The sequence below is a fragment of the Poecilia reticulata genome, linkage group LG1 (assembly GCF_000633615.1).
Source record: "Poecilia reticulata strain Guanapo linkage group LG1, Guppy_female_1.0+MT, whole genome shotgun sequence".
NCBI classification, from domain to species: Eukaryota; Metazoa; Chordata; class Actinopteri; order Cyprinodontiformes; family Poeciliidae; genus Poecilia; species Poecilia reticulata.
The window spans coordinates 5,100,147-5,121,899 of record NC_024331.1 but is presented as its reverse complement, the minus strand read 5'-3'; the positions used below and the strand labels follow the sequence as shown (position 1 = coordinate 5,121,899).

Here is a 21,753-nt window from a genome sequence, read left to right as displayed (position 1 = left end):
CTATCTATCTATCTATCTATCTATCTATCTATCTATCTATCTATCTATCTATCTATCTATCTATCTATCTATCTATCTATCTATCTATCTATCTAGTAAAAAAGTTTGGCACAAAGTCAGAAGCTGAGTAAGGTTAGGGTTTGAAACGATTGCATTCTATGACTTATTGCCATTATTTGTGTGCATGAGTGTGTGTGTGTGAGAGGGTGTGTGTGCGCGCGCGTGAGTGTGCGAGTTGAGTGGTGAAGTGTATGAGTGTCAGAAAGGAAGTGTTTCAGTAGCATCAGTTGAAGCTGAAAACAGGAACCAGCCATTTTAACTAAACAAGCCTAAATTTAAAGTGAAATCAACTAAATCCTAAAACAAACTTTTTGCTTTCTTCTCCTTTTTTTATGCTTTACATTGTTTCATATTTGTGCATATCTTATGAGAACAACAGTATTAGTTACACACCGAAACATAAAACAAAAAATGCTGCCAAAAAATGTATGTATGTAAGAAGACATACAATTTGACTTCCAAGCAAAGTCTGGCCACCATTTCTTTTAACATGTACAAACTTTTTAATTTTATACAAGAGCTACTCATCTATAGTCACATGAATTAATCTCATCCTATGCTATGCAGATGTTCAGTCTGCACCTTGGCCTTCAAAAGGTCAAAGTGCATACCAACAGAAGCTGGCCCTATTTGCTTTATGAACTCAGCCAATAATTATTCAAGTTCTATACATAAATAATGGCCTATGTCACTTTTTACAAAAACATCTTTTGGTAAAAAAAAACCCCAACAAAACCGAATGGCATTTCACTCCAAGATCAGGTAGTTATTAAAAATGGAAAAAAAGTGACAAACGTAACACGGTGGCAACAGTAATTTACAGACACACACTGTACGTTTCAAACTTGTAATACACATTTCTGTTGGCTGTTTCATACCATAGAAGAAAACCAAAACGGTACAACGGATAAGATGAGCCTTATGATTAACGTCTGTTGTTTGAATTAAGCTATGCTTCATATTTTTAGCCAATATGAATGAATATTCATTCCAGTTACTTTCACTTCCTTATGTTATGATTGTGAATAAATTTGCTGAGTCTGACATAAAATTTCTGAAGTGTTTTAGCTTCTATTAACACACATGTTGATTTAGAGTAAGCAAGAATTTTTCTTCTGTTGTCATTTCCTGCAAGTGTTTTTGGTTTCTCGTCAGACTTGTTTTTTGTGTAGTCACACTACGATGTTCCATTAGGTTCAAATTGTTTTCACGAAGTCAATCTGATAGGTTGACAGATGTCCCTGACTTTGGTCCGATGGCGGCTGACCTGTTGAGTGCATACAGTCGTACACTATCGGACTTTTAGGATTATTGATTACGGTTTGCACTGGATGTAAAAATACTCGTCAAATAAAAATGTCAGTGTTGTAGGTCAGGTGAGAGAGTAGCTGTCGTTTAGTCAGGGCATTGCTGGTTTCCTCCCAGGCATCCAGAATGCTCTAAATCAACCTTCAGTGGAACTTAGGAAAAATATGAGATATAAACACTGTTAAAGAGGCAGCATTGTGTTAAATGGACTTTTTTTTTTTTACTTTCAATCATGTTATTATGTTATCCAGTCATCCAAACATGCCAGGAGTGTTGCCTTAATTCTTTCATTCACGTTTGAGAAATCATTTAATCGCCACGGCAACTATTCAGCTGTGCAAAACACCTTTGAGAACGAAGTTCCTCCTCAGCGCTGCAGTTTCCAAGCCTCACAGATCTCCCCTCCCCCCGCGACTCCCACACTGAGTTCCTTCAGACTAGCCAGCACCGATTAGCAAACACCTGGTGGAGCTGAACATCCACTGAGCTCATTCTAGGAGCTACTTGTCAGTGAAACGCTGGTAAAAATGTTGTGAAAGGGTTAATAGAGGAGCCATGTTGTGATGACTTCCTGAAGGCGGAGGAGTTTTTAAAGAGACAGAGGTCCGATTTTAAGGTGTTAAATTACAAAGTCATATTCCTTTTAGGTCATGTTTCATATATAGCATTTTTATAACAACTGAAGCTAACATAGTTACTTAATTGTGTTACAAAATCTCTCTATGTTGCTGGAAAACACACAATACTGCATCAGTAAATATTTTACTTAATGACAACGGCGCATGGAAGGATTTTAAAAGGTTAACATTTTTGCAAGTCTAGTCTTTGCTTTGTACCATTTGCCTCCTAAATATTGAATTCCTCCACTGAAGTACTGCTAAAAGCTTCATCAGCTTAAAACGTCATGGATTTAACTGGTCCATCCTAAAAAGTGACAGTTCTACATTTATTGGTATTTCTGATCAGTAATGTCCTGAAATCCAGAGCTCTGTTCATCACAAACAAAATCATGCAAACATTTTTCAACTAAGACATCCTTCTTTTTTTCCACATTCTCTAAAATATTTTTAGAATTGCATATTTTATAGGTCAAACTGTAACCACTTTGACTCATGAAGGCCTTTAAATCACGTTAATCAGGTTATAAATATTAAAAGCGGTCAAGTTTAACACGAAGGTTATATGGAGACTCAGAGAGCAAACTTCCCTGCAATCTAAAACCGACTTCCTCTTTTTGGAGCTGCACTGTCAGAAGCAACAGACACGTGTTCACCCAAAACGCACAGCTGCTCCACTTCTTTTAATAGTTTCCACAAAGTCCAGCTCACAAGGCCGAGCCCGACTCGGTGTTGCGTCACCAGCGCAACTGAGGTCTCTGCTGCTGCGTCAACGAAACGTGGAAATGTTTCCATCAGAGTTGTTAAATAACAGTTTTACATGATTTGCTGGCTTTTTCTGGCAGGTTTTGGACGCCTGTTGCTAAAGTCATAATCTATTTTTAATCATCCAAAAAGAAGCATTTTGAGTTGTGTGTTTTTGACACTCATCCCCACACCAATACACACACACAAAAAAAGTAAAAACTCCTACTGTTGACTAATTTTTTATTCTTTTCCACTTATTTCTTCGACCTTTGGATTGTCACTCAGTTCGCTTTTACATTTTCGGCAGTGGAAGCRTCACCCCCGTGCTTTGACTTTTACTGACGAGCAACGTTATTCATATGTTGCTGCTTAGTTCCTCTGAGTTTGCTTGACATCTCTAAATCAGAGATGTGCAACAGGAAGCTCAGCACATGAGGAAATGCAGCCGCACTACCTGTGTGAAACCTCCGATGGGTTAACTGCCTTTTTCATCGCTCAACCAGGCGAGGAAAGTAGCTTTAGTCTGAATAAATCATCTCAAAAGATGTTGCTTTGAGAAGCCAAACACAAAAAGGCTATTTGTTTTTTTTTTATTTATGACATGTTTCAAATTTGTCATAGCAGAAGAGTTTCAAACAAATAAATTCACCAAATTCAGTTTTTCTTCTTATTTTCTCCGTTAATGAACAGTTGTTTCAATCCCTTCTCTAAAAACGGGAGTTGTACTTTTACTTTGCTCCTTCAACGCATTTTCCTGCATGTTGTGACCTGCACAGCTCATTCAGTGCCCTCACAGCGAAATCAGTACCATTTTTTAAAAAAAAGAAGAAAAAAAAACCACACACACACAGAGAGAGAGAAGGCTACGGGTTTAACGCGGGACATTCGTCATTCGAGTTGCCGACACATCACTGCGGAAGTTGGTGAAACTCTGATTCAGCCTCGTTTCTCTGCTGGAATCCTGACACCTAAGCTCAGGGTCTGGCATCATCATCATCATCATCATCACCACCATCAACTCCATCAACTGATCTGAACTTTGGCTGAGACAACCCCAGAAGGCAGCTGAAGCTAAGGCAAGAAAAGTGAGGAAGAAATAATGGCGTACCCGTCTCCAACGACCACACATTTGATGGCCTGCATCCTGTTCCGCTCAGCTTCGTCTCTGCTCCGCTCTGCGACAAACAAACTCAGAGAGGAGAGCTTGAAAGACTCAGATCAGCATGCAACTACAGGAAATTGTTGCACGCCTCCCTCTCTTCCTCCCTCCCTCCCTCCCCGCCTCTCCCCTCATGCACCCTTTGCTACCTCTTTTTCTTCTTCTTCTTCTCTCATGCTCACCCTCTTCCTTACTCGTTGCACACATCTTCTCTTCCTGTTTGCTTTTCTTTCTGTAATTTTTTTTCCTTCTTCTTCAGAGCGGCATAAATTTGAAGAGTTTTCTCACGGAAATGTTTTAACGATTGTTTCTGATGAGACTGATAAAGAAAATGACAATTCAAACAACAAAAAAAAGAGGAAGACTGTCCGTTGATCATAACAGTTCAATCTGAAACTTCCTCCTTTGCTACACTGGACCAAACACTATTCTGTTTCTCATTCCTCTTGAAATACAAAAGTCTGGACTTAAATACGGCGAGTTTGGGGGAAGAAATGCATTAGAAATTGACAGTAACACAGTCTTGCTTGCCATTCTCAAGAAGACCATTCGGCGTATAAACATCAATCTGTTATTATCTTCCCCTTGTCTTGAGACCATTTTGATCCGATGCCCAAAGCACCAGAACTGACTGGTTTTGATGAGATCCAGTGGTTCTATTCCAAATTTTCCTCTGGATCATGGAGTTCTGCATCGTACCACTGCAGCCAGTTCAATAGATTTAACGCACAAAGTACATTTCAAACACTAGTACTGGTAATCACTTTCCTTTGTCAGAAATTCATCTCTCATTACCCTAGCAGAGAGGAGGTACACAGACAGATTTGAAAATTGTAAACTTTGGCTTTTGTCGCAGCTTTTTTTTCGCCACTAAAGTCATGGTAGTGCCTGTGTCACTGCGGACAAGGCCCCGGTATGCCTTTCTCAATGCTACCATAAATCCAATCCAATCCACTCCACTCCAATGTTTTATATTGCCACAAGGGACCAAAGTGCTGTACAGCATAAATATAAGCATTAAAATTATAAGTGTCATTACAAAACTGCAAAATACTTCCAAAACAGAAATAACAGGCCCAACGACACATCTTGTAAATGACTATTCAGGTATTTACTTTACAGAAAAGTGCCGCAAAGTTTGCCTTGCAGGCCTAATTACAGTTATAAATACACTAGCTCAGCGCTGGCCACCTCTTATATATCTCTATCGCCAATTGACTTCAGACTTTGGACAGAGGCGTAAATAGGAAGGGGCAAAGAACTTTCACCTTTAGATTCATGAGCAACAGATCCTACACTCTTCCATAAGTAGATGAGGAAATTTAAAGGTAAAACAATATGCTTGAATTGTAAACAAACCTGATTAGCAACATGCATGCGAACAGCGAGAGCCAACACACACAGAAACACCAGCGCAATTCATACAGTAATGGCAGCTAGCTAGTTCAGCAAATTCTAAAACTAGCTAATTATTGGTTGATGACAAATAAGACATATTGTTCCACACAATAGTCATCAATGACAAACACACACTATAAATAGGGTAATGTTAGCTAGTTCAGAAAACAATAAAATAGAGAAAATGTTCAGTCGACGGTAAACAGTCACAAAGAGCAAAGAATCAAACATCCACACAGACACAACAGAGAGAGGTTTTCTTTTCCTCTGTTGCTACATACTCTTTATAAGTTCCATGGGACGATGTGTTTTGAATTAACAATGTGTATAAATAATCTGAACTGAGAAAATGAGCTCAATTAGCTAGCTAGCTAATKCTAATWTTTCWCTACATCTCTTTCACACAGTACAAATACTGTGAGGTGAAAATCTGAAGATATTTACATGAGTCAGATGTTGCTGTTTAACAAAATGGTTCGTTGTTTCCTTGGGCGAGACGATTTAGGTTTTACCGTATCAGTGACAGATTTGGGATCTGGGAAAGGTGTTTATTTTTTATTGAGCTAGAACAACTGTTTTAAATTCACAGGAACATGAGGACAAACTGTTGTAAAAAAAACAGCAGACAGAGTCCTCTAGAGGGGTGGAGACTGAAAAACAAAGTCAAGCATCAAATGAGGGAACCTGTTGGGTTTAAGAGACCAACACTCTCATGTAAAGAAGACTTTCACATGCTAACGTTTGCTAATATAATGGATCTTATAGACATAATGAGGTTTTACAAATTACAACATTCATCTTAACATCAGTGTTTTCTAGCTGATTAATCTCGCTTCAGGTCTAAGGATAGCAATAACTCTACTCTGCAAAAACACCAAATCTTAGAGCATTTTTTAATCTAGTTTCAAGTGCGAACATCTTAGTACACTTCAAATAAGAGAAAAGTTAACTTCATTAATGTACGAGTAACTTTTCAGCAAGACAGTCAAAAACTATGTAATTTGTTTTCTCTCCACTTTCTACGTTTTTGTAACGTAGACGTAGATAAAATTAATTTCAGTCTGATGTGGGGAAAATAAACTGATTTTGGGTAACGTGAGGTCATCATTGGTGACAGTGAATAATTCCTCAATACTTATGATAAAGTAATAGTTCAACTGGCAGAATATTTTACTTGTAACATGGGAAAAACATAAGTGAAAAAAAAAGCTATTTTTAAAATTAATATTCAAAAATTATTGACTTCAAACAGACACCCATATTTTGTTTTTGAGGTATAAACTTATACAAGTTTAGAATAGTATAGATTTGAGTTTTGTTTCAAATGTACATGTTTGTTTCACACAACACTGTGTAAATTACATTCATATGTACTTATGTTCTTCTTGTTTTTTCTGTTTTGGTTTCAGAAAACATCCAGCAGCAGGACCTGTGATTTTGCTCTTTGACCATAAGATGGCGCTTTAGCACCATCTTTCTCCTGAACCGCCTTATTTCAACCTCTATCACACAGTTGCTGTGCTCCGCTCACACCGGTTGCACAGACCTTGTTCTCCTTTCAGCATTTTTTTTGTTCCCTTTTTAGCTAGAACTTTGCCCCCCCCCCTCATTTTGTAAAAATAAATTCTGATGCAACGGCACCTTAACCTCAAGAAGCCTGAAATGCAGCAGCACGTACACAATTAATAATATTTCAATGTGCGGATATATCGGATGATCATGTTGGCCCTTCTGGTTGATAAAAACAAATCTGATGCAAATATGCTAAATTGGACTAAACCTTCATTAGAAACACATGTGTTCAATGTTGACATAGAAACAGGCCGTCCACCTCCTAGTTAGCAGTAAATAAAATGCTTATTTTAATACCAAATAACCCTTCATGTCTGCAGACATTGATAGAATAAGGGGCTTTAAAAGGCTTTATTTTGAAAAGTTGCTCATGTGTTGGTCCTGTAGAAGTGTGATGGATGAGGAAGAGGTGTGGTTTAAAGTCAGCTTTCTGCTGCAGCTGCCCAACACTTCTCTGTGCTTTTCTCTCTAGAGACGCCAACATTTCTTTTATTACTTTTGGGGCCATAAATGACCGATTGCCAAATGGGTAAGAGACGCTTTGGTGTTTTTATTGCTGTATGTTGAAAATTTTATCAGATAACTTTACATATTAAGATAGGGACATAAGTGGTTGCCTTTATTTAAACTGTCTTTATGTGCAAAAAATATATATATATAAGCTGTAAAACAATAACAACAAAAACTAACGACATTGTAAAATGACGGAGGAAGTTCTATCGGATCTTGTTTTTATTTTGTATGTTCATCTGCAAATCTTTGTGTGTTTTTCTTAAATATTTCTTAATATACTGAACATACTGAGGACAATGTGACACAGTCTCAGATCTGGGACTCCAGGAGTCATGACTCAAATTACTAAAACATTAAATGTTTTAAACTATGTTTTTATTTATTTGCTCTCCATTTTCTGAGTTTTTGTGGTATGACTGTACTTACAATATAGTTCACAGTCTGACCTGGTATGTTAGACTGAAGAAAAAAAAAACAGGTTTTGGGTAACATTTGATGTCACTGGTGCACAGTGGTAAGCACTTGTTGCTGTTAGCAACCAGGGTTAGAAAAAAAAAGACTCTTCTCAGCTGAAAATGCAGAAGAGACACTCATAGTCACTCATAGGACTGCGCATCAGAGGTAATAATACAAAAAAAAACAACTWAAAAAAAACAGAAGTTATTATCTAAGATTTAGAAAGCTAAACGGTGTAGTTTTTAGTTTCAAACAGGGTTACTGTAAATTTGCAGCTTCCTTTGTTTATCACCAGAAACTCAGACTGGGTGTATTTGTGACGGGTTGTGCCTTTAAGCTTTTGCTTCTCAAGATGAGCAAAGGAAGGGTGGAGAAGTGGAAGTCTTGTGGTCAGATCATTAACAGCAAACAAGTCACATATCACTCAGGAAGGGCTGAAAACTGCCATTTCTGTAACTACACACATACATACATATATATCCATATGTATATTTATATGTGCATACAGTACACATACGCTATAAAGATGCTTTTAATGCCGTTTTTTTCTCCTGGCTGATAAGAAACTGAAATACGTGACTTCTGTTCTTTTATGCTAATCAGTTTTCACTGGAAATGGCTGCTGCACATGAACGTTTTAATGGTCACATATGATTAAGCAAATATAACAATAGTGCAAAAAAAAAAAAAAAAAAAAAGCTGTGGGGAAGTTAACTCATTCAAATCAAACTGAGGAACCAGAAGAGCATCATGGTGGTCTTGTTTTTTATTATTTTTTTAAGACTAAAAGAAAGCTAGTGTGGCGTTAGATGCTGACATTTAACTGCAAAGCGTTTCTGTAACACATGTTGATTTTGACACATTTTTTTCCTTCCACTCAACTTTTAATTAACCAAATAGCGAAATATAGCTTTGATGTCCAACATATTAGTAAATTGGTCAACAATTTAAGATAACAATGTGTTTTTACAAGAACATTAGGAAGAAATTCAACATCTGATTGATAAAGAGCGCCAATGGACAGTCAGGGCAGGCGACACACGACCAACAAAAAGCCTGTGCATGTTGACAGAAGAGACGTTTTGCAATGTGGGAATGTGACAAAGTCGGAGGGGAAGCATTTCATCCATCACATGTGGAAACAGAGGCAGGTCACGCGAGTGATTCAGTGCTGCTTCAGCTCACTAACCAGCTTCAAAAAGCAAAAGTCCTTCTTTGAGAATGAGATTTCTTTGTGTGTTTCATGTTAACTGGAAATGCAATTTATAGTAAAACTCAGGCCGCAGGAAGAGCGAGCTATTCTCATCTGGTTCTAGAGCTTGGCGTCGGTCTGAACAGGTGTGACGGGTTTCACAAAAATAACAACGCCACAGAGTTCAGATGTCTTCTTTTAGAACATGATTTCAGTCTGGAAGGAGATGTATTAAAAATATGTTTACAAAGAAACAGCATACTAGGGAAATTCTGGTTCCTAAAACATTAATTATTGTTAAAGGGGAGTTTTTCCTCTCCACCGTCGCTACGTGCGCGGTCGGTATGCGGGATTGTTGGATAATAAACTGAACTTAACGCTTTGCTGGATAACTTGGATCAATGGGAACGTGCGTGTGGTTGAATTGAAATTACTTTTCTTTTTTTTTAACAAAGTACCTTGAGTCGGCGTTTGTTGTGAATTGAAAAGATCAGAGAGCTTCACTGCATAAACACTGAATTTTACCAAGCATTTCTGGTCGAGTCTCTCGTGCAAATATCTCAGTGCGCATGAAATAAGACTAAACTAACTTATAACATTTCAGCAAGATATAGGAGCTTGTTTTAAGTCAATAATTCCTTAATGTCGATGAAAAGGTTCTGGTTATAATCAATCTGAAAAACTAACAGTTTTTTATCAACATTAAATAATTATTGACTTAAAGGAAGCTCATGTATCTTGGTGAAAAGTTACCAGTAAGTAACATTTGTCTTATTACAAGTGAACTGAGATACTTTGCACTAGAATTTAGAGCAAAAATACTTTGTCATTTTTACAATCTCTGGTTTAGATATTAATAACTTCTCCTTTTGGCTGAATTTGCAGACATGATGGAAATTGTTGAAGAACCATGACTCAGACTGACTTTTTTTTTTTGTTGTTGTTCTAATATTTTGCTCAGTTTCTTCAGACTTCACAGCTGATGAGAGGCTGGAGATCGAAAGCATCAAGATGTATAAAAAGGACCTTCTGGACGACATCCAGGTAACGTTTCATCAGACGTCACATTCCTCAGAGGCCAAAGCGATTCGCTTTTCATGCGACCTGCGTTTGATACCTCTTTGTTCTCACTGCAGAAGTTGAAGTTGGAGATAGACAATGTCATGGCAGAAATACTCAGCTTTGAGTCTACAGAGGAAAAGTAAGTGCTAGTCTGGGAAAAACCCTTTGCCTCTTTTACATACCACACTTTCTTTCAGAGTATTTGATGTCTTAAATATCTGCCAGACATTCCACTTATCTGGCAGGTTTGCTGAAAGTCTGTGGCTTTGGTCACTTTTTGAAAAACATTTTTTTTTTTAGCCGCCCCCCCTTATTTTTATTATTTGTGGAGAAATTAGTCTTATTCATTTGACAAAACAAAGTTTATTTCAGGAATAATTCTTTGAGAAAACTTCCTAACAATTTAAAAAGTCAATTTTCTACACAAAGCTGAACAGAATTGAAGTTAGTATTGTGTAAGTCGCCTTCAATATGCTGTTTTAGCAGTGCGGTGATGAACCCTCTTCTCTGCAAAGTTCTGTTTTTACTATTTCCTTGCCTTCAAAAAACAAACCCTGATTAGTTCTTACTGGTCAGCTGACTGATCAGAAATGATGGCTTCTTTTGGTTATTTGGTTAAGAATATCAAATTAGCACAATCTGAGACATGATGCTAATTATTTTGGCGGTTACGAAATATGACGGAGAGAGCTGTGTTTGGACTACATGTCACGTAAAGCACTTTGAATCGCCTTGTTGCTGAAATGTGCTACACAAACTTGGCTAGACAAAGATTTCAAGTGTAAAACGTGGCATAAAAGTTGTAAAATGGCAGAAATTTCCATTAAGTAAAGAATTTAAAAAAACTATTGCAAGTTGTTTTTTTTTAAATAAGTATTCATTGTTGTAGTGGTCAAAAGCACCACAACAAAGATGGTAATTTGAAAAAGTGCTGTTTRGATCTGGACTTTTTTCAGTCGTGCTACTCGATTAAAAATGATTCTCATTCACACTACATGTTTGGTTATTTTTACACAAGGATTGATGTATTGCTACCAACCTTGACCTACAATCCAATATGGCCGTCTATAAACTCAGTGATAGCTGCAGTAAATTTATTTGCACTCGTCAGAATTTTTACACATTCCTTTCACAAACACGTTGTTTAATGGTTTGACAGAACACAGTGCCAAAAAAATCACAATGTTTATAGATCCCCTTGCTATTGTAGTTAGCCTGGTTAGAAATCACTTCAGTTAGTAAATGTAATTGTTTAAGCTAATCATAGTTAGCCTGGTCAAATAGCATTTCAGTTAATAAAACTAACTCAAGTACCTTTGAAAGTACTTCAGTTACTAGAACCATTGAAGGTAGCCCAGGTACCTTCAATGGTTCTTGAACTAGAGTTTGAGAGCCACAGAACAGAGACATAGTTTGTCTAGAAACTGTGGATGAAGACATAGATTACAATGTTGGAGAGGAACTTTTCCAACATCTAAGCTGTGCTGGTCAACACCAAAACAAATTATCAATCGCTCAACAGAAAGATGCAAAAAGACTATTAGCAAATACACCTAGCCTTTTATTACTGTAGAACCAACAAAGACTCTTCCAGTGACTACAGACAAGGACTTAAAGGAGCATTCAGCACCAAGTAAACAAGTCTTTAGTAAACCTGGTGTATTATCTTTGAGGAGATTCCTTTGGCATTTATAAAAGCAAATAAGATTCTTGCTTGAATGAAAAAAACTTTAGATCCAGATTCACGGTGTGAATAATATTGGGCCTTGTTGTATGTGAGGTCGTGACAGAGCAGGGAAAGCCCCAGACTTTGAATTATTTTTAAATGCTTGGCGATGAACTGAAAATGGCGCCAGTCACTTCAGGGTGCAGCTAGTCAGATGGGGCAGATGGCTGTTCGTACTCAGCCGGGTTCTGGTTCTGGTTCTGCTGGAGGCTTTTTCCTGTTGAAGGGGGGAGTTTTTTTCTCTCCACTGTCGCTACATGCATGCTTGGTGTGACGGATTGATGCAAAGACAACAACACAAGGCGAGTCTTTTGTTGCTACAAGTGAGTAACTGAAGGCAGTGACTCAATGCAATCTGCTGCGTTTCTTGACAGAAACTTTTTAAGCTAATTTGAATAATAAATGGAGCTTAGTGCACCGTTTGTTGACTAGGATGAATTGGAATGCATGTGCAGTTGAATTGAAATGACTTTTTCTGGAAAGAAATGACATTTTGTTGGAAATTGGCACTATATGAGCAAACTGAGTTGAAGTGAGTAGGTTTTTAGGATAAAAATGGTCTCAATTTTGTTAAAGATTTGAACAAACCTGACAACAGATTTAGCTTTCACTCTGACAAAGTACATAAAGCATTAAGTACTCCATAATATTTTCTGAATTACAGCAAAACCATTGAGAAGAACCAGCGGTTTTTAAACGGGAAGAAAAAATTCAACATGGACCCAAAAAAGGTAAGCCGAAACACAAGTTTTTTTCTCAGCCTATGGTTGGCGAGGCACAGTTATCAATGAAAAATGAACAAGTTCGCCTCTTACTTTGTCATTTTTTAGGCCTCCTTGCTTTTTAGCGGTCTCAGTGTGTTTTAGCAAAACACACTCAGCAGTTGTGTCATTTCCGCTTCGCTCCTCTCTGTTGCTGTAAGCCTGCGAACCGCAGTGACAGAAAGCCACGGCCAAGTTTCTGTGGTTTCGCTGGAAGGTCAAGCATGTCGCTGTAGTAAGATCAAAAACGGAGAAACTGAGATGGCGACTTTTGTTCGGGTGGGTTAGGTTGAGTTTGAGATCGATCCAGTTGTTTAAATGGCTCCTTCTTGCTTCCCTCAGGATAACATAGCTAAAGCAGAAAGGAAAACCAGCGATACCTACCAGTGGTAATGAAACCACATTAGATCACAAAAACGCAAGATCCACGTATTGCAGATTCCAGAAATGTGCATGGAAGCGGTACGTTTTTAATCAGGCCTTCTTCTCAAAGCCCAGCGATGGAGCAGAAAGAGGAAGAGAGATTAGTTTAAGGAATTGGGATTACGGAAGCTGTAAGCCCTCATTTACCAGCTACAGATGAGATCATTGAGAAACCAAAATGCTGCGTGGAGGGTAAGATTTGGAAAACTGCATCTGCTTCAACAAAATCTAATAATGGAAATGATTTCTGCTGACTGCCAGCCACAGAAATTGCTTGAAAAAGCTTTTTTGTTTAGGGTGTGATTTATAATATATTTCATGAAGGAAGCCGCAGCTGGTACAAAATGGGCATGTCTGTTATGACTAATAGGCTAAAATGAGAGAAAAAAAAATTCTTTAAACTTTCCAAAACTCACCTCACGTACACTATCCCTTATTTCCTCCAGGGCATCAATTTCCTGGTGGAGAACAAGCTGCTGGATGGAAGCGCAAAATCTATTGCAGAGTTTCTTTACAAGGAGGAGGGACTCAACAAGACGGCCATCGGAGAGTTCCTTGGAGAGAGGTGATACTCAGAGGGGTCAAGGGATGAATACATGGAGGGGGCGGGAGAAAACAGAGAAGTGGGGAAAAAAATGGTGGACAATAAAAAGGAGAAAATTCAGAAAACTCTTTAGAACTTTGTTTACAAAAATACACATTTTTCTATTTAAAAGTGGCCAAAAAGGATTAATGTAAGGAACAATGTATGCTACGTAGAGAGAGGAGGGCTGTAATTGGCTGGTTTTGTTACAAACACCTTCAGGGTTTTATTCTCCTCCTCCGTCACACAGAGAGGAGCTTCATCTTCAGACCCTGAAAGCCTTTGTGGAGCTGCACGAATTCGCTGACCTCCACCTGGTTCTGGCGCTCAGGTCAGTCTCCTTTATCTTCAGTTTCTTAATGTTTTGTGTTGAGCACTGTGGGTTGATCAATCTTTGTGGTAAATGCTGCAAATGTTCACTTCCCAGTTTATCCACGGGAAGCTCGCCAACAGCCAGTGAAACTAAACGTGGGTATACAGTATGTGCCACACATGGGGGCGCTGCGCTAGAGTGGGCGCCGAAAAGCGATGACGGCAAAATTGATTATAGTCGGCATTATCTATATTTAACAGTTGTCGGTGGGTGTGGAAATAATATGAACATTAACAAAGGTATGACACTGATTGTTCAATGTGAACGTTTAGCTCACATTTTTTTTAATTAAGCTCTGTAAAGTTCAAATTTGTGTGACTTCAGAGTGTGGGTCCAAATACTCAACCCGGTTCTTTGTGCCTTGAAGTGGAAACAAATGTGGAAGAGCACAGCGGCTGATCAGTCTAACGTTTGTGTCAGTTAGCAAAAATAACATTAATAAAAAAATAATTGGAACGTGAGTGGACCATTTGTCCATTTTTCCCAATAACTTTTATCAAATTTTTGCATTTACGATCAGCGTTAGCGTGTTTTGACCCAAACGTTGGAGTCAAAACAGAGATTCTGTTTTAATATAGAGTACGGTGTTGCAGATTGATGGGATGCTGTTTTATATCTTAGCATTCCTTTTAAATTCAGAGTATGCCTCAGTTTGTACCGCTTGCCTTAAATTTAGTCTAATTCACAAAATGCTTAAATAAGAGAATTAGTTAATTTTAAAACTTATGAAAGACACAGACTTGCATTTCAGTGTTTGTTTTGATGTACAGTCGACTGGAAAATTTCCAATGCCAACTTAAAAAGGGACGCTGGAAAGCCCTGTCCATGGAGACTTAGACAAATAAAAACTGGTTATTGTCTTTTCCTCGAGTGCTGCAAGTCCCGATTAAAAGTTTACAAGTTCTAGAGCCGAAACTCAGGACAGGTTTGTATGAAAATGATTATTAGGAAAAAAAGGAGAAATTCACATAAAACTGTTAATAATGGGCATCAAAGAGATTAAACCAGTAAGACATCCAAGGATGAAATATACATAATCAAATGAAAAATTGCACAGTATCATAAATCATAACGCAGTTTTTGATTTGCTGGATATAACCAAGCCCTTAACTAAAACTAACCACAAACCAAAGGTGAGAGGCGGACTGCTGCTTGCTCTAAAATGTCACTCGACATAGAAAGTCACCTACGGTTTCTCCAGTCAACACCTTTCACCACACACAGACAGTCACTAACATTTTTAACATAACCTGGTTAATGGCTGTTTCTGCTCACCAGAATCACTCATTAATATTAGTGAGCATGTTCATATGAGTTTTACTACAGACAAGCAAACACGGCTAATGGATTTGCTGTAAATTACATTTTACAAAGTTATGTGTGGCATAATGCCCTATTTACTTATTTTACCAAAATGAAACTTTTTTTCAAACACACTGACACGTTTCTCTGACATGTGTTCTAAAGTTGTATGCTGTTTTTGCAACAGAAAATGATTTGCTGCATCCGTAGCTTTAAGAAACGACACAAACGCAGCAAAATGAAAACGATCATTGAAAATGAACGCTACCAGACACAAAGTTAAAAAGGGAAAAGGCTGCGGTTTCAGATTTAATCTCTTTATTCTGTGACTAAATGTAGTTAAATAATCTTTACGATCTAAATGTGATGTCATTGTTGTTTCACGTAAATATCAGACATGTCAGGATACTAATTAGGGGTTGGAGCTAATGAAACGACTCGATTACGAACCCTCCGTAGCCTTTTGAAGCAAAAAAAAAAAAAAAAAAAAGCAGTTTCCTGACTACATCATTGTAAGCACGCAGGTAGATATATTTTCAGAACAGAACTAAGCGAGTGTAATAATAAGAAAGATATTTTTGAAAATCTAGACTATAATTAATTCTACTTAGCTCAATAATTTTGTTGACCTTCTGCAAGAGCGACCAACAATCACCGCCTCAAAGAAAGTGACATGAAATATGCTTAGCCTACATCATCAAAGTGGTCAAACTGACGTGTTGAAGCGTACGCAGCCAGACCAACAGCCTACGGTCTACCCTCTCACATCTCAGGATGACAGGCTGCTAAACATCACCGTGTTGTGGTGTTTATGTGACAGACAGTTTCTGTGGAGTTTCCGTCTGCCGGGTGAAGCTCAGAAAATTGACCGGATGATGGAGGCCTTCGCCACACGCTACTGTGAATGCAACGCTCACGTCTTCCAGTCCACAGGTTAGCTTCTTTCAAACAAACCTACTTCCTCTCTAGATTGCAACTGTGTGTGTGTGTGTGGGCGTGTGTGTGCGTGTGTGCGTGCGTGTGCGTGTGTGTGCATGCGCATGTGTGTGTCAAGCTTGTACAAGTGCAAGAGGGGATATTTTTACATGACGACACCACAGCTATGATCCTCACTGCTTTCTGACTTAACTTTTTTTTTCCATCTCTCTGTTCAATGATATTTATATATTTATATGGACCTACAAAAAAAAAAGACTGTTACAGAAAACTTTTTCACATTTAGACTCTTGAAAACCACAAAGCGGTAGTGCATTTTATCAAGATTTTAAGTGGCAGATTTTTTTGTTTTTTTTTGTTTACAAATGTAAAATGTATTTGGCTCCTGTGAGTCAACTTGTCATTGCAATTAAAACCGCAGGTATCTTTAAGCACTTTTACCAGCTTTTCACAGCTACTGAAATTTGAACCCATAAATCACAAAACCATCTACAAATAAAGAGGTTCTGGTCTGGAGGCCTGGACTGTGTTGAGGTTTTACATTTTACCCCATGGCAATGACGTATGTGATGCGCCAGTTTGGCGTTATGAAGTTTCCCGGAAGTTGTCTGCACTGTAAACAACCATCTTCGACTGCGAGGAGAGAAATGCCAAACCGAACCAGATGGCTGTTAATGTTGAATCAAGGAAGCGTGACCAGCACCGACTGAACGGCTTCATTCACTTCCTCCGTTGATCAAACGACAGGCAGACTGCAATTCTAAAACAACAACTTCAACGTTCACAACTTCTCCTTCTGTTCGCTGATTGGCGTGGTTGATATTATACCAGAGGAACATAAGTTAGTGGACGAAGTCCCAGACGGAGCTGTGAAGCGAGATTACGATCGAGCGGAATCACGTAGGAAGGCCATGGCCATGCTAGAGCTTCCCTGTTCCAGCTCAGGAAAATGTCTGCAGTGTTGGTTTTTCCAGCAGACACAGCATGTTGGACATATCCCAAAAGCTATATTTCGTATTCCTGGGCATTATTATTCCATTTGTTTATATTGTCTCCTTTGTGGCTTGTGGCCATCTTTGAATTTGATTTCTTCAGATTTTCTTTCAACATGTACTTTTTCAGATCAGATATTCAAAAACATTCTCCTGCTGTGTTTCCATGAAGCTTCTCCAGAGTTCCCATGGGCCTCTTGGCTGCTTTGCTGTTTAATGCCCAGAGTAATTAAGGATGATGGATTGGTCAGAGTGTGAAATATTGTTTTATGACCTAACGTCTTTGAATTTTCCCACATCATCCTCAGTCTGTTTGCTGTGTTTCCTGGTCTTCATGATGCTGTTTGCTCACAGGTGTTTGCAGAACGGCTACAATTATCATCAGATTATTGTGGATGCTGTTTACTGATTACATGACTTCTGAAGACAAGTGGTGACACTGGTTTTTTAAACCTATTATAGTAGAGAGAGAGAAAGAGAGGAGGGAATACAAAGGTACACAAAGACTTGTACAAGTTTTTTAAAGAAATACACAGCCTGGCTAAAATGTCACTTCACAGACATTCAGGGCTTTCACCCATTCACTTGAATTCCTCAGGCAGATATTCTACCAGGCCAATCAGTGAACAGAACGATGACATCATTGTTTTAGAATCGCAGTCTGCCTGTAGTTTTAGCAATGGTCCATGTTGAAATGTTGAACATTAAAAGCCTTTGGTTTGGCACTTCTCTCTCCGCATCGGAGGATGGTTGTTTACAGCACAAACAATTTCTGGTAAGCATCACAGCGTCAAACTGGAGCGTTGCATGCTTCACAGGCATACGTTTGCAATTGGGTAAAATTTAAAACTTCAACACAGTTTGTGCCTCAAGCAAGGAAAATGTCTCTCTAAAGTCTAGGGCCCATAGAACAAGGGGCTGGTTTTCACAATGCTAACGCCCCCAAACAATCATTTTCCCAATACTTTAACATTATGCACTGCTTTGCTTTGGTATATTATCAATCCCATTAAAATATATTGGGTAGTTGAAATGTGACAGAATGTTAAAAAGTTCGATGTACATAAATACCTGGGCAAGATACTATTTTGTTGATTGGTGTCCTTTGAATTTGACGTTTGCTTTCCATGCCTCCTCAAACCCAGACACGTGCTACATCCTGTCGTTTGCCATCATCATGTTGAACACGAGCCTCCACAACCCCAACGTGAAGGACAAAACCACCCTGGAGCGATTCATCTCCATGAACAGAGGGATCAACAACGGCGAGGATCTGCCCAGCGACCTTCTCTCCGTAAGACCCTTCAGCTCATTTCAGCCATGAAACCTTTCGACATAAAATGAATTTAATGTATTTAGATTGAATCTTACTCTTTAGTTTTATAGAAGCAGTGAGTTTTGAAGGCGATGGCTAATTTTCATTGAGTTCATTATCCTAACCGGCCTTGCTAATGACAGGTTAGCCCACAGGAGCAATTGTGCCACTATTGATTTCAAGTGTGTAACTCTTGTGCTCTTAGAAACTCTACGAGAGCATACGCAACGAGCCTTTCAAAATCCCAGAGGACGACGGAAATGACCTGACTCACACGTTTTTCAACCCTGACAGAGAAGGCTGGCTCCTTAAACTCGGCAAGTCCCTGTTTTACATTGTTATTAACACGGCTTGTTTATAAAATTAACAAAACTCTAACCAACATGTACCGAATGAATGCAGGAAAGTACAGAGGAAGTCTTTCGAGCATAACTCAACTTTGGGCTGTTTGCTTGGAAACATAAGGGGCTGGTTGCACAAGGCTTCAATTGGCGCAAACAACCTCAGGAGTTTTGTTTTTAGCGAGGGGATTTTGAACAAGCCAGTGTCCGATAATAACTGACAGCAAATATGAAAATAGGTTTAACTTTTGCTGCGTCTTTGCATTTCAGGAGGTCGTGTTAAAACGTGGAAAAGGCGATGGTTTATCCTGACAGACAACTGCCTCTACTACTTCGAGTATACAGCAGTAAGGATTCAACCGTACCACAGACATACCCTAATTTATGAAAAACTTTTAAATGAACAAACCCTGAGAGCTTAAAGTAAAAAAGTACAAACTAAACAGTTTAACTATTCAAAGGTGAAGTGTTTTTCAACCTTATAAGCACATCGTGTTTCCTTTAACTATATATTACAATTTAATCAGATGACATTTTTCTGTTCTTTTTCTTCTTATTAAATATAGCCTAATGTAATCCGTCTCTTCAAAATGTTTTATTTTTCAGGATAAAGAACCCAGAGGTATCATTCCACTAGAAAATCTGTGCGTGAGGGAAGTGCAGTACTCCCGCAAACAGGTAAGATTCAGAAAGATGTTCAACACATCCTCATTTTAAAAAGCTACTCAAAGCTGTCTGAAACTGAAAGGAGGACTTCTTTGAGTTATTTTTTTAGTTAAAAAACAACATTTCATTGTTTATATTGGATTAACTCTAATGTCCGAATCGTATTGTCACGTAGTACTGTCTGGAGCTGTACAACCCCAACAGTCACGGGCAGAAGATCAAAGCGTGTAAGACGGAGACGGACGGCAGGGTGGTGGAGGGAAAACATCAGTCCTACACCATTTGTGCCTCCAGCGCTGAAGAGAGAGACTCCTGGATTGAAGCCATCAGGTCAGACAGCAAACACACCGAGCACTTTCACATACTAGGWCCTGTGGAGATGTTCTTCACMYCAAGCTAATCCTGATCAGTCAACTCAGAATATATTCTGAAGGGAAATTGGGTATTCTCTTTGAGCATGTCTCTGTTGAGGACATTAAAGTTATGGTGGATGACTTAGTCTACGAAAGCGCTAACAAATGTAAATCCACAAACAACTAACGTCAACCGTCTTTACTGGAAACAGGGCGAGTATCACCAAGGATCCGTTCTACGACCTGGTCTCAGTCAGGAAGAAGAAGGTGATAAACCAAACTCCTCAGGACTGAGCGCCGCTGGCATCCCCAGAACTTCCACGTTGACGCCGCCGCGCCGGTTTTGCRTCGGCCTTCGTTCRAGGCTGCCTGGAATTACCTCATTGCCRYGTGCGGACACAAGGGGCGCGTGAAGATGAACGAAACCACACTGACATTGGGAACTTCTCTTTTCATAAACCGAGTAAAGACTTTGCCAAAAGGTGAAAACGAAATCAAACGAGTCAGTATTAGCGTGACAGACCAGAGGGAATCCCTCAAGGGCTCCTCTGGAACTTTGCAACAAGGATTTTAGTCAAAACAAAAATATCGTTAGCTTTTTTGTTGTTGTTGTTGTTACAGAAGGCAGATGCTTGCAGTAGTGAGAGCTACCRTTGTGGGATTGTCTTTATGTGATTTAGTTTCACAACCCAGAGAGGAATAGAACATGTCATATCTTATCATGAATGCAATAAAAACATCTCCGTGTCTGCTTTCTCACAGCTCTCATACAGCTCTGACACTCACAAAGCCATACCCAGCCTTTATCTTTAGTCTGACAGAGTCAACKGAAGAGYTTCACCTGTAAAATATGCCAGTTTACACGGAAATCTTGTGAAAATTGTAAATGAGTTTGAGGAATGATCTTATTTTGGTTTGTACTTTATAATGTATGTAATTGTTAAAGCAAAAACGTCAAAAGATTGTGCAATAGATGTTACCACTCAAATGTTTCATTGCAAGCTGTATTGTGTTGCYTATCAAAATGTACATGATGCCTTCTACACTTTATCTTTGTAACTACAGTATTGTTTTTTGGGTGTTTTTGGTGTTCCGGTGAATTCATTTTCGAATTAAAAATATTCATTTAATAGAAACCGAACTGAATTCTTCTCTTTTCTTTTAAAGTTCAGGAATAGCCAGTCAACAGCTGCGTTTTCAGTTGAATGCTCTCTAATTTCATCTAAACTTCCTCATTGTTTGCCTTTTCCATGCGAGCCGAAATGGTTTCTTCGCATGAGTGTATGACCTTGTTGACCTCTGTGGTTAAACTGTAAGGTTTTAAAAGCATACAAAGTATGAATTATGAAGCTCAAATGTGTGTGTTTTTAACAGAGCATGGCAGCTAAAACTATGCTAACAGTGTTTTGAAGGTCTTGTGTCATGTTTCTGAATTTATCGACACTAAATACTTCATTGCAGACACTTTACAAAAATTCGTCCAATGACAAACAGCATTACCCACTACAAAACATTTATATTATTAGGTTGCTGCAATCTTCCACTTATCAAGCAGCTAGCCATGGCGTTTGGGTTGACTGGTGTCATGCTTCTGCTTAAGAAACTTGCATGCAGTGTTGCATGATCAACATGCGTGTTTCACAGGAAATAACACATTCTCGTGCCTGCTGGTGTGTCAGTAAAATTAGCCGGTGAATTATTGTGAGAATGTCTCTTCCTGTTGCACCTCAAACTTCCTGTTTCAGTATTTCACCACAGCCTGCCCCGCCCTCATCCACAGCTCGGTGAGCAGTTCCCATCAGAGCACTGGTTCCCCTTTGAGCGTTGGGCGACTGCTTAGCGGCGTGCAGTGGTCAGTTTGTGAAATCCAAGTCATGCGTTTGTTTTTGTTGCGATTT

At 38.8% G+C, this 21,753-nt stretch overlaps 2 protein-coding genes across 2 annotated transcripts in view; one reads left to right on the top strand and one right to left on the bottom strand.

The window, feature by feature from the left end:
• The window catches only part of rac2 (Rac family small GTPase 2), a 13,272-nt gene extending 9,314 nt beyond the window's left edge, over nt 1–3,958 (bottom strand). Inside the window, exon 1 of the mRNA XM_008434279.2 lies at nt 3,841–3,958. Within this exon, the coding sequence (XP_008432501.1) occupies nt 3,841–3,875 (35 nt within the window). The 5' untranslated portion in view covers nt 3,876–3,958. The remainder of the gene's footprint in view (nt 1–3,840) is intronic.
• A 3,343-nt stretch (nt 3,959–7,301) lies between these two features.
• cyth4b (cytohesin 4b) lies at nt 7,302–20,985 on the top strand. The gene is made up of 13 exons (XM_008434401.1): nt 7,302–7,390; nt 9,984–10,066; nt 10,159–10,223; nt 12,475–12,541; nt 13,441–13,559; nt 13,828–13,908; nt 16,073–16,185; nt 18,326–18,474; nt 18,701–18,812; nt 19,107–19,183; nt 19,443–19,514; nt 19,678–19,832; nt 20,068–20,985. Exons 1-13 carry the CDS (start codon nt 7,372–7,374, stop codon nt 20,147–20,149), a joined length of 1,194 nt encoding a protein of 397 aa, XP_008432623.1. The 5' UTR covers nt 7,302–7,371; the 3' UTR covers nt 20,150–20,985.
• The last annotated feature ends 768 nt before the right edge of the window (nt 20,986–21,753 follow it).

What these genes read in the sequence shown, in the direction of transcription:
- cyth4b (XM_008434401.1), top strand. An exon ending in AGGCTGGCTCCTTAAACTCG is followed by an intron (nt 18,813 to 19,106) that starts GCAAGTCCCTGT and finishes TTTGCATTTCAG; the next exon opens with GAGGTCGTGTTAAAACGTGG. An exon ending in ACTACTTCGAGTATACAGCA is followed by an intron (nt 19,184 to 19,442) that starts GTAAGGATTCAA and finishes TTTATTTTTCAG; the next exon opens with GATAAAGAACCCAGAGGTAT.